General features: G+C 38.0%; 1 protein-coding gene across 8 annotated transcripts in view; it reads left to right on the top strand.

Moving 5' to 3' along the window:
• The window catches only part of DGKB (diacylglycerol kinase beta), a 360,499-nt gene that overhangs the window by 263,051 nt on the left and 83,767 nt on the right, over window positions 1–13,681 (top strand). For all 8 annotated transcript variants that reach the window (XM_064506349.1, XM_064506348.1, XM_064506347.1 and 5 more), the window contains one exon: window positions 12,676–12,766. In XM_064506349.1, coding sequence (XP_064362419.1) covers window positions 12,676–12,766 — 91 coding nt within the window. The remainder of the gene's footprint in view (window positions 1–12,675; window positions 12,767–13,681) is intronic.

The raw sequence follows: 13,681 nt of genomic DNA on the forward strand, positions 1-13,681 counted from the left end.
GTTTAGATCGGCCCATGTCCTGTCAGGCTTAAATATTTCTGAAGAGGTCCTAAGGAGAAGAGGTTTTATCAAAGAAGATCTTCTCCTACCCAGAGTCTGAGGTTTCTCCCCTGTGTTCACGCAAGAACTGCTTATTGTTTCCTTTGCAGCATCTGATTGCTTTCTTCTTACTTTTTTCTTAATCTCCTCATTGTGTCCTACCTTGGAGTGGTAGAAAGATTTTCAAAGCTTTTCAAAAAGTTGCTTGAAATATTTTGAGGGAATGGAGAGGGTTTTTGGCCAGAAATGAATGTCAGTATTGAAATACTTCAGTTTTGCAGTCAGAGTTAAAATTATTGTGTAGAGAAAAGGATAAATTAATTACATATATACCTATTTTACAGGGAAACAAAACTGGTTTATATTTTTTTTCTAAAATAGAGCTATAATTGTACATCTGAAGCAGCCAATAAGAAGTTGCTCCTTGTAAACCTGTACCTGAACCTCTAAATTGCTGCAACAATGGTCTCATTAACTTAAGTACTGCTCAGTGTCATATCTGCTTTTGCATACCAGGATATTAGGGGGTAAGGTGAAGGAAAATTGTTTTATTTGTCTGACATAAGTTAAAGATGAAATGTGAATTCTATGACCTTACTCTGAGATACTTGGTATATTATAATATATACAGAGAGGTTTTTAAACAGAACTTTGTTGGTTCTCTAGTACAACTGAGTCTCATGAGTGAGGAACTGTTTATAGCCTTTATTTTTGTTCATGTTAAAAAACCTCTTCAGATAAATGAGTCATTGGTGCCTCAGCATCTGCTCCCAAGACTAGGGAATTTGGGAAGGAAATTGAAGGGAAATATCAGGATGAAAATAAGTAAAATGATAAGAGCAGGAATCTTCATGATGGGGAATGAACACAAAAGATTTAACAAGTGTTACAAGAAAGTTCATTTAATGGAGCAAAATAACAGATTAAATTGCAGATATAATGAACATATTGGTTACTTGTAAACTTTTTTGAGAAACTAAACAGATATTTTTTAGTCTTACTGATAACTTTTTTTAGATCAGAATATTTTCAAAACCAAGTGTCAGAATTCCTTATTCAAGTCAGATACTCATATAGTAGATATGAAACAGTACCCCATTACATGGAAGAATTTCTTATAAACTATTATCAGTCACCAGGCATAACACTTCTTTGTAATAGCTGGGATTTATACCAAGTGCTGTAGGTTAACCTCCTGTGATTTGTGCTAGTTGAGAGTATCATATTTCTATAACTCTAGGAGAAATATATTAACTTTTTTTTTCTTATGTGCTAGATATATCCTGTTGCATATTGGCACAGAACAGACACAGTCTGAGATACAACTCAAAAGTCATCTAGTTCATCCTGCATTCTAGTACCTAGCACAGTACTCCAGAGGCTCTTGTAATGATTGAAGTGTTGTTTATATTGCAATATAGTCATTTTTTGTTTGTGTTTTAGGATAAGATTCCCCTCTGTGTAGATGCTGGTAGTAGACTTCTCTATAATCTACTGGAGTCTGGAGAGTGAGAAGGGTGTGAGAGAAAGGCATTATATTTAATCCAGTTAAAACAGGTTTCATAGACAACTAGTAAGTGAAGAATGTGGATTATGCATAAGATTATCATTCTGGTTTTGCTCATGTTCTTCTGGTTGCACTGAGAGAGGGAATGCTTCCGATCTGGCTACTATTTATCTTGAAAAGCTAGACAAATGACATTCCGATCAGTAGCCCAACGAAGTCAGGAAATAATGCACAGACGTGTGGTGCATTTGTTATACTTTTTGTCTGCATGCATACAGATATATACAATATTTGGGGACATGAGTACCTATGTTTGGAAATGTATGGACCGACTTTATCCATATCTGGGCTGTCTGTACAAATATTTCAATCCACATGGAAAGATGACATATGAGATAAGAAGTAGTTATGTGTGATGAGGCATTTATTGAGGAGAAATAAATAATCAAGCAAAAAGATTAAGAAAAGAAGACAGACAAAAGTAAATGTGTTTAGACCAGAAATATAAGAACACTCAAAAAAACCCATCCTGTGTCAGGCCAAAGGTCTATCCAGTGAGCTGCCATCTCTCCAGTGCTGTCTACTGATGAGTCTAAGGAGAGACTGTAAGAACAAGCTAACTAGTAATAACATTTCCCTATTGCCCTGCTGCTTTTCCATGTAGGCACTACTGCCAGGGGAGACCTGGAAAGTATCAGTGTGACTACATGGCTCTGGGGTTAATGGTCAAGGGCATAGGGCATATTCTCCTTGATCTTGCTGGTGAGGGGGAAGGGACCAAGGAGGACTGAATGGATCCTGTGCGTCAAAAACAAGTTGCTGCTGGTGTCAACAATAGAGTTTCAGTTTCTGTGACCACGGAACCTTCAAGAGCTGACAACTGTTTTGTAGAGATGGAATCCGCCTGACAAAATGGGGTAAAAGTATCTTTGCCAGCAGGCTGTTGAACCTGGTAAGGAGTGCTTTAAATGAGGAATGATGGAAGAGGGGAGAATGACCAATGGTCAAGCAAGAAAGTGATGGTGGGCTTGGCAGCTCCAAGAAAGGGTCTGGGGTGATGTAAGCAGAAGAGACTGCTTGACGAACAAAATGGGGCTGAAGTGGAATCATCCTGAATTATGCAAGCAAATAGGGAAGTGCCTATGGCACTACATTATGGGGAAAGCTCTCCTGCCTTTTCTAGGAAGACAGCATGCTGGGGTGCTTCTCTGAAGCTTGTACACTAACACATGCTGCATGGGGAAAAAAAAGGAGAAAAAGGAGGTCTATGTGCTTTACAGGGCTACGATCTCATAGTGATCATGGAGATATGGTGGGATAGCTCACATGACTGGAGTGCTGCCATGGATGCATACCGGCTGTTTAGGAAGTACAGGCCAGGAAGACCAGGAAGGTGAGGAGGGGGAGCTGCTGTTTTTCTGGGAGAGTAACAGAGCTCTGCCTGCAGTCAGCTGAGCGCTTATGGGTCAGGATTAGAGGGCAGACTGACATGGGTGATGTTGTAGTGGGTGTCTCCTGTAGATCACCTGATCAGGAAGAAGTAGATGAGGCCTTCTTCAGACAACTGGAGGAAGTCTCATGTTTGCAGGCCTTGGTCGCTATGGGTAACTCAAACCACCACAATATCTGCTGGAGAGACAACACAGCAGGGCACAAGCAATGCAGGAGTTTTCTGGAGCTCATTGATGCCAGCATCCTAACTCAGGTGATTGAGGAGTCGATGAGGAGAGGCACTCTGTTGGACCTCATACTTGCAAACAGAGAAGAACTGGACAGAGGTGTGAAAGTCTGGAAAAGCCCTGGCTGCAGCAGTCCCAAGATGGTGGAGGAAAAAAGCAAAAATCAGGATCACGACCCTAGACTTTAGGAGAGCAGACTTTGGCCTCTTCGTGGACCTGCTTGGAAGAATCCCCAGGGATACAATCCTGAAGGGAAGAGGAGTCCAAGAGAGCTGGTTGATATTCAAGCATCACCATCCCCCAAGCTCAAGAATGATCCATCTTGAAGAGCATGAAATCAAGCAAAGGCATCAGGAGGCGTTCATGGATGAAGAAGGAGCTCCTGGCTAAACTCAGACATAAAAAGGAAGTGTACAAGAGGTGGAAGCAGTGTCAGGTGACCCAGGAGGAATATGCAGACACTGTCCAAACATACAGGGAAGGGTTTAGGAGAGCTAACTCCTAGAGTTGAGAGTCAGGTTAGGGAACACCTCAGCAACCCGGGCATACACAAGTCCATGGACCCTGACAGGATGGAACCATGAGCGCAGAGAGAGGTGGTCGATGTCACTGGCAGCTACTCTCTGTTATCTTTGAAAGGTCATGGTGACTGGGAGAGGTTCCTGAGGACTGGAAGACAGCAAATGTCACTCCTATCTTCAAGAGGGAAAGAAGGAGGATCTGGGAAACTACAGGCCAGTCACCACACCTCAATCCCTGTGAAGGTGGTGGAGCAACTAATACTGGAAACCGTTTCCAAAAACATGAAGGACAGGAAGGTTATTAGGAGCAGTCAACATGGATTTATGAAGGAGAAATCATACTTAACCAATCTGATAGCCTTTTGCAATGAGATGACAGGCTTGGTGGATGAGAGGAGAGCAGTGGCTGTTGTTTATCTCAATGTTAGTAAGGCTTTTGACACTGTCCCCCATAACATCCTCATTGACAAGCTGATGAAGTATGAATTAGGTAAGTGGATGGTGAGGTGGAATGAAAACTAGCTGAATTGGCAAGCTCAGAGAATGATGATCAGTGGCATGAAGTCCAGCTGGAGGCCAATGACTATTGGTGTCCCTCAGGGGCTAGTACTGGGTTGAGTACTGTTTAACCTCTTCACTAGTACCTGGATGATGGGACCAAATGCTCCCTCAGAAAGTTCACTGGTGACACAGATCTGGGCAAAGTGGCAGATACACCAGACAGTTGTGCTGCTATTCAGAGGGGCCTCAACAGGGTGGAGAAATGGGCAGAGAGGAACCTCATGAAGTTCAATAAAGGGAAGTGCAGAGTCCTGCACCTGGGAAGGAATAACCCCATGCAGCAGTACAGGCTGGGGAATGAACAGCTAGAGAGAAGCTTTGCAGAGAAGGACATGGGAGTCCTGGTGGACAGCAGTTTAGATATGAGCCAGCAGTGCACCCTCGTGGCAAAGGCGGCCAACAATATCGGGCGACTAGGCTGCATTAGAAATGTGTTGCCAGGAGGTCAAGGGAGGTGTTCCTTCCCCTCTACTCGGCACTGGTGAGTCCACATCTGGAGTGCTGTGTCCAATTCTGGGCTCTGCAGTATAAGAAAGACATAGATTTACTGGAGCAAGTCCAGCAAAGGGACAAAGACGATCAAGGGGCTACAGCATCTCATATGAGCAGAGGCTGAGAGAGCTGTGACTGTTTAGCCTCAGGCTCAGGGCAATCTTATTGATGCATATAAGTATCTGTTGGGAGGATGTGAAGAAAACGGGGCCACACTGTTCTCACTTGTGTCCATCCACAGGACAGGAGGCAATGGGCACAAACTGAAACACAAGAAATTCCCTCTGAATGTTATAAAACACTTCTTCACTGTGAGGGAGGTTGAACACTGGAACAGATTGCCCAGAGAAGTTGTTGAGTCCTTGTCCTTGGAGATACTCAAAACCCAACTGGACATGGTCCTGGGCAACCTTCTCTAGCTGACCCTGCCGGAGCATGAGGCTTGGACCAAATGATCCCCACAGGTCCCTTCTAACCCCAGCTATTCTGTGATTCTGTGATACATGGTGCTTTTATTATATGGACTTCAGTGGCTATTCCACAAATTTCTCCAGTCACTTCTGAAGTGATGTAAGCTTTCAGCATCCCATAGCGAAGAGTTTAGCATCTTAACTGCACGCTGTGTAAAGAATCATTTTGTTTGCTCTGTCTACTGCCTCCTCACTCCATTTCATGTGTCCTAGCTTTTTCTCAGGAGAGACAGTGAACAGTTATTCCCTATTCATCCTCCCCCCTGTGTAGATAATTTTAGAGAGCTCTGTTGTATCCCCGTCATTTATCACCTTTCTAGACTTAAGAGTTATTTTGCTCATCACTGTTTTCTTTTTTCAGACTTTTTCCAGTTGTACTGCACTCCTTTATTCTCTCTCTCTCTCCCCTCCCCCTCCTTCTAACTGGGGAGAGGAAAGCCACAGATAGTTTTCAGCATCACAACTCAATTTATGCAAATGCCATTTAGTACTGTTCTGATATTTCATTAGCTATCTATTGTAAGCCCAAGACCTTGTCCCTGAAGCCCACTGAAAGCCCACTACTGTATGTAAAATTAGCATTATTTTCTTTTTTCCTCTGTGCATCACTACCTTTATCCACATTACATTTCATCTATGATTTTATCGCCCAGTCACTCAGTCCTGTGAGGTTCTTTTGCAATTCTTCATGATTCATGTTTATTACTGAAAATGATTGGAGTTGACAGGGTATCCAAGAATGGACTCATGGATGGGTATGAGAGCCCAGATGAAGGTAGGAGTAGAATTGAAAGGGGGAGGCAGGGAAGGATGCTTTTAAAGCTTTAACAAACTGCAGGCATTTTGGAGAAAACTGGGCAGAAAGCTAGAAAAGTTGAGCAGGTAGTTGGACATCAGAGATTGCAGAACAGCTGCATACTCCAGTGCAAGCTACAGTGCAAAACTGTGCTGTAAAGCAGGAGAGAAAATGGAATGAAATGCAGATTTGCAGCAGTGGTTGTAGAACTAATTTGTTAGGAGGAAAGTCTCAAAATTTTACTTAATGGTATAAGATTTTAGGCTGTACCTTTCCACTTGCTTATGGTATTGTTGTATGATAGTGTGAAAATTTTAATTTGTTTATTGTGTAAAACCGGAGACGTCCTTTCAGGATTTTAACTTTTCTGGACTTAGGTATAAAATCTCTGCTTATGCTATGTACCATAAGAGATTAACACTTAGATATGCCATAAGTACAGCTGGTAATGGAAAAAGAAAAAATTGACAAAGATGTCCCTATTAAAATCATGCCAGTCACATATAAATCTCTTATGGATGTGCATCTCCACTGGCTATTTCCTTACCTTTGCGTATGATTCATTATAAAGCAGAACAGGAATTATATGATTGTTAAGACAGAAGTGGAAAGAAAAGAAGAACATTAGAAAAAGTCATACATTCTTATTAATATATATTATGTGCTGCAGTGAAATCATTTTTACCTAAGTATAAAATTACCTAGATAATAGATTTATGAACAGTGAGAAAAGATGGAAAATATGTTGTCTATTGAAAACTTCTGTGAGAAGGACAGGACTTGATAAAAATATTCTTTATATGAAATTGTAATAAATGTTAAAATACTTTTTACCAGCCGAAGTTTAATTTATTTTATTTTATCAGATTTTTAGATATTTATTTAATTAGATAAAATCCAATGTACCAACATATTTTATTACCAGAATACAAAGCACAGTCACCCTGACATGTAAGCTGCTGTAAGTTTTACTTCATTTACTGTTATGTCACACAGGCTGGGACTCAATAGACCAAAAGCTGCAATTTCAGCCACAGCTAAGAAGGCCTTTCCAAGACCTGAGGAAATTAAGATAGTTGAGGTCCCAGACACTTTTATTCCCAGTTGCAGGAATGGAGACTTTTATAGCTGCTAATGTTTTGATTGTTCCTGGGTGCTGACCTTTGTATTCCTTGGATTTGTTAACCAACACTAGGCCTTCTGTGCTGAATTTTTAAAAAATGCAATAGAGACCAAAATCTAGTAAAGCAGAACACCAACTGTGTCAGCAGCAGACAACCACAGTGTAATATAAATAAGATTTTCTTTTTAATCAAAGGTAATTTTCTCCCCCAAATTTGGCTTTCTTGTTTTTCTTCTTTTCTTTTTTTATTGCTTTTTCCTTCCTAGAATAAATGACCACAGTCTGAATCAAAATAAATAAATAAACCTTCTTTAGAGCTATATTATTCCCAGCTCTATACTACATGGATTTTTATGCTGTTCTCTGAACTCTCTGGTACTAGCCACTGTCAGTGACAGAATATTGGAACAGATGCTCAGGATTTTTTGCCCAGTATGACATTTTCTATATTCCCAGTTTCATTTCTAGACTTTACTGTTTATATATTCAGACTTCGAAAGTGTATGTTTGTACTTTTGGGCATCCTTTACGTTTATTTTCTTTTTTTTTTTTCCCCATCCCTTCTCTATTTTATCCTCATTTTTCTTTCATCTTAACAGAAGTTCAATACATTTTGGAATTAGGTTCCTATCTTTTTCTCATTCTTCTCTCTCTTTGAGTCCTCTGTTTTCCCTGATGACGATCTCTGTTTTTTCACATACACTTCTCAACCACTTTCTGTCCTTGAACATCCCTCTGCTGTGGAAATACATCTTTATGTCTCACACTTCCATTTCTTCACATTTCTGCTTTTTTTGTGGTGAATGACATGTGAAGCATCCACTCTATGGGGCCCTTATTTCCGACTCTTTTTTTCCTGTGGAAAAAAAAAAGGCATCTCTTTTTGCTTTTTTAAAATGTGTTATATTCTGTGTGCTGTTGTTCATGAACACTGCTCTTAGAAGGGGAGCTCTGTGTTGGAAATCTATATGAGTTTATGATATAGGCTGAGATCAACTCTTGACACTCACTGACAAAAAAATGGTACTTCTGCAACACTACTGACATTGCTAAGAAAAGAGAAGCTTTTAAGCAGATACAGTTTAGGGATTCTAATTTGGGGACTATATGGTTTATGGAGGAAAAAAAGTAGCAAAGTGTGACCTCTTGGACATGAACAGAAATTCTTGCGCAGATCTGTGGTAGAGATTGCTTCCTGGAGTTGGACTCTTAAAGGAATTAGCTGAGAAAAATTAAAAACTGTAGTAGTTTCTTGGATAAAAACCTCCATAGTTTGTATAGGCAAAAGAATGAAAGGTGTTAGCTTGAGATAAGTAGAGATAAAAGTTTGTTCTTTCTGTGCCATGTGAGACTGTTCAAAGTAAGGTTTTCCAAGAACTCTTTCCCAAATGATCGTGATATGGTAAAATTCTCTATGTGTTTTCATGCAGATGGCCAGAAGCATATTCTTTATGCAAGGCTATCCTGGTACTAAATTTAAAATCTCAACTCTGGAAGTGCAGGAGTAGTAATACAGTTCAAGGCATATGTTATCAAACAAACTTAATATAAGCAAAAAGCCCATGGTTTTCCTCAATGTCATTTTCAAAAATGGTCAAAATATTTCAGCTGAAATATTTAGAAAAAGAGGAGTCAGAAATTTCCTGATGTAGAAATTTTTTTTCCAAATCACTGATGCTTTACACTGCATGATTAATATAGGATGTAAATAAATATAATATAAATATAATAAATGTAAGTAAGAAGTATATGAATAAGAAATATAAATAAAATGCAATGAAAAGGATGATAAACCTGTAAAACTAATAAGAAATGACTGCCCCAACCTGTTGTCCCTTAAAGCCAGAGTATGAATTTGCTTCTCAAGTTTAAAGATACCTTTTTTATTTTCTGACCTCTTTTTGTTAGTAGCCTATTTCTGATCTATTGCTATGCATGTTCTGAAGGAGTGTGTGTACTGTACTGAAGTATATATGCTCTTCAGGTGTAGAATAAAGTATTTACCATTTCCATATTTAGACACAGGACAATTTTTCAATGATATGCTTTGTAATTGCTTAATCAGAAAAGTTATATAAAATAGTTTTAGCAGTAGGGGGGTTTCTGATTAACTGATAATAGAGCAAACCTGTATCACCGACTATTTTGATCATTTGGTCTTGATTACCAAATATTAGCCTGAACTTTTTCCAAGAAATATTCACCCTAACCAGACTTTTTTGATTACTTGGAGAAAACAGTTATCTCTACTTTTTTTAGTTAATCAAGTGTAACAGTTGTGTTCAGTAGGCAGAAAGAAAGTCTAATATTTATCCACAGTACAGAAAGATTATATGAAATCACAGTACTAGCTTTTTCATACTGTACTGCCAATTTGTTTCATCTCTGTTCAAGATCACTCCACTTATCGGGAAGTAGCCAATGCTGGACCAGCATGAAACACCACCACCAAAGGGAGTACTTATGTTCTTGAAGTACATTTTTTTGGGTCATTCCTACATCTGTATATATCTTGGCATACTGTAATCCAATAGCAGCATTAGATAGGGTTGGGTCAGCCTTTAATCATGATTCATGTTTTATTTATATTGTACTTTCAATCAAAAAGTCTTCGTCTTGTTAAGAATTTAGGTACTTTGAAGCACATGCAAATACACTTTCCTGTAAAGTAAGCTATTCCCTTTCCTATTCTAACAAAAACAGTGTTGTAAAGAAAAGTACTGTTTTATAGTGTTTTTTTTTTTTTTTTTTTCCTGGAATAGACTTCATCTTTATTTTGATTATCTCTTATTAAATGTTGGAACAATTTTAAGTTATCAGCTAGTCTAGCAGGAAAAGATACACATGACAATAGCCCATGATTCAGTTTCTTTCAGGTTTACTGTTCCAAAATTATCATTAAATATACATTTGTTTACCAGTCTAAAATTTACTTGCACCATTGTGAAAGAAATGAGAATGGCAATGAGAAAAGTTTGCTAATCTTCTAAATGGACTGTTCCACTATTTGCTACTGTCATGGATAAGGTAGATAAGCTTCACCTACCTGAAAGAGTAGCACAGGTGAAACATATGAATTTAGAGAAGTTTTTGTCTGTTATACAGAACAGCATATTTAGCATAAATATAAGATTAGTCTTGCCTGTGGAAAGTTTGTATACTTTGTATTCATTTCTTCTCTGTAATCTTTTTTTTACTTTTAAATATGTTTTTATGTATAAGAAAGGATCAAATAATTTGCTATTCTATAAAAATTATTTATTTATTTGAATAAAAACAGGTAATCTATTTCATGGCTGGTAAAGGGAGTTGTAGATCCTTTCAAAAATGAAGAATGAAGTTATTTGTACCTATTTGTACTAAAAAGGTTATCAAGTAGGTTGTCCTTCTATCCTTACAAAAGAGGTATAGCCAATGTCTCTAGCTAGGGAAAGGAGGACAGGCTCACAAGACTATATTTTGGGGCATAATAGAATCTTGTAGGTATATCACAATGACAAGAAATACATCCATAATCAAAAAATCACCTGATAAAGGTATATAAATGTAATTCTAGTATATAATTGTACAAGTTTTTATTTATTGATCTGAATTTTCTAGTACATCTAGAGTGCGCTGTCAAATGAATAAATGAATTTGACACTATATATTCTTAATGACCTAAAATGATTCTAAAATATATCTGTCTGTTTTAACTCTCTGCAAGTCAAAGAATTTATTATATACAGTGTTGAGAAGTCAATTTAAATCAGGCTTTGCAATAAAGGAAAGAAATAATGCTTCATTTGTGGTAAAAAAACATGAATAGCAAGAGGAAAGGCTCTCAAAGGAGAAATTACAAAGACTTGTTAATCTTACTCAATAACGGGATCAAAAGAAATGACAAAGTATTTTTCTGAATTCCTAAATCAACTTTTCCTATTGTTTCATTATTCGTTCCCCCTGTGTAGAAAGAAGCAGGAAAATAGCTGCATCCAGATTTTTCAAAGGGACGCAACAGGAATTTAGCACTTTGTTCACACTTCTTTGGCAACAAAAGGACTCTGAATTTCTTTATATTCCTGGCAGAAATAGAGCAGCTGATCCCAGATGAGCACGTAGGTGTGTATGCCATTTATCCCAGAGCAGGCTGGCCCCAGAATCAGCTCTCAAAAATTGTTTCCAAGTGCATCCAGAATTTCTGTGCAAAAGCCCTTGGAAATGGTTTCACCATATTTTTCAAAAATCGCGCTCTTCTTATTTTGGTGTTCCCCACCCCAGGCAGGCTGCTGGGTTGGACACCCTGAGGCACCTCTGTAGTGCACCAGGAATTGCTGGCTCTCTTCCCAGCAGGTTTCTGGGAATGGCAAACACTGCAGTGGCCCTGCTCCCTCTGCATGGCTGTGACTCTAAAAGCTGCTAAGTAGACTTTGATGTGTAGTTTGAAATACCTACCAATAGGGTAGGATTTATAACTCTTCCTGGCATGTTTGACAGTCATATATATCTGTATTTTGCTCTTCTCCACTTACAGCTCAAGCACACTGTGATGTGTTTGTATCCGAGAATATTTATACAAGTGGATGCTCTGTGTTCATATCTGGTTCTTAAGTGTGAATAATGAATTCCAATTCAGTGTCTTTTTTAGTTTCACTTCTCTTTCTGTTACAGAATAATAATTACTCATGACAGTTACACAAAACTATACTTAATTGTATGAAATGGTACCACTGATGTCCTGATTGTATTTAACAGTATGTAATAATTCTAGTAAAACAGAAACGCAGTCTTTATGTATTTAAGAAGAAAAAAGTGTAATCTCTGCCCACTGTCATGATAACTTAAGAAATTTAGTACCGTTTATATGTGGATTTATTTTTCTGTTGAATCCAGTAATGAACTTCAAAACACAAGTTCCATCACCCCTTTTAAATGTGTCTGTGTGTTAACTGCATGGTAGTACAGCTCTCCTACTGCAAAATACCTAAAGGATGTTAGATCTGTAAATTTTATTTTCTTTGAATGTCTTATCTGTCATCATGAACAATAACCACTAACTGAGTTTAGGGAAAGCTACATTTTTGTCTTAGCTCTTCTTCATGAGAGGCGTGCCCTGCTTATACATACTAGTACTCTGTGAGATAGAGATTTTAACCATGGATCAGAAAACACATAGTAGGTGTAAGACACGAAATAAAATCGATACATTTTTATGAGGCATGTCACTGGTTAAGTGACAGAAAATATTCTGATAGTCACTGAAAAAGAAAAGTCAAAAGTACATTTGAACCTGTCAGTTCAACACATTCCTGTCATCCCTTTAGGGGATATCATACAACTTGACACCAACATTTAAGCTTTGAAAATTATGAGCTCATCTATTTCAAATGGGATGTCACATGTTCCCAAGCCTTTGCCATTACTTATAATGGAAGACAGGATGATCACTTTTGTCACCTATTGATAGTGAATAAGATCTTTCTTTTTCTTTTCTTTTTCTTGTTTCAGAATGAAGAACAAATTTTGGTATTTTGAATTTGGCACTTCGGAAACTTTCTCAGCCACCTGTAAGAAGCTGCACGAATCTGTAGAAATAGAAGTAAGAAATTAATTGTTGCTTTTATCCTTGAAATGTCACTAGTTTGGCTGAAATGCAGGGAGCAAGGGTGCAGAGTGCCTGAATCCAACAAGGCAAAGCAGTGCACATCCTTTTGACCCTATATTCCAAAATATTATTTTTATCATGTCTATTTGTAGTGTAGCCCTGAACACTGGAACAAAGTTCAGTTTGATGATTAGTGAAGTCTTAATACTGTAGACAAGGTCAGGAGGTGAACTATAACATTAGAAATCAATAGGGAGTGTGGCTAGGTCAGATGGAAAAATGAAAGACTGTTGGAGGGAGTGAGAGCTGCTGCAGGATTAAAATAAAAAAAAAATCTTATTATTTCTAGGTCCCGAGTTTTTATAACCTTTAAAACTCAATTCCCTAAAATTGTACTTACTTTTCTGAATAAAGGTTAAAGAATATATATTTTTTAGAATCATTCCCCTTCATTAACTATCTTTTCTCTCTGCACAAGAGGTCATCTTTCCATTATACACGGAACATTAGCTGGAAAGACACAGGACAGTTACAGACAAAAAAGGAATTTAAAATAATGTGGTACTGCTACTTTGATGGCTCATAGAATAAGTGGCTACATTAGGTAAACTGTTGGGGGTGGCTGATACTTATAAATAAATGAAAAATGTGAAATGAGTGAAGCTACAAAGCTGAGAATTTAAGTTAAATAATGAAATTGTTTCTCAAGAGGATTATGGTGCTTTTCTCTTCCAATAGTAATGAGAAATTGCACATGTCAATAGGGTGTTTGTATAGTAGCATGAGACAGCCTGAAAGGTATGGTAAGAGCTATTAGTCTGGTCAAAGCCTGCTGAAAGGCTTGTGCTTAAATGATCTGAAGGGACCATGGTGGTAGAGGAGAAGGATACTGAGACTGAAATTGTAAGA

Source organism: Dromaius novaehollandiae, chromosome 2, assembly GCF_036370855.1.
Source record: "Dromaius novaehollandiae isolate bDroNov1 chromosome 2, bDroNov1.hap1, whole genome shotgun sequence".
Lineage (NCBI taxonomy): Eukaryota > Metazoa > Chordata > Aves > Casuariiformes > Dromaiidae > Dromaius > Dromaius novaehollandiae.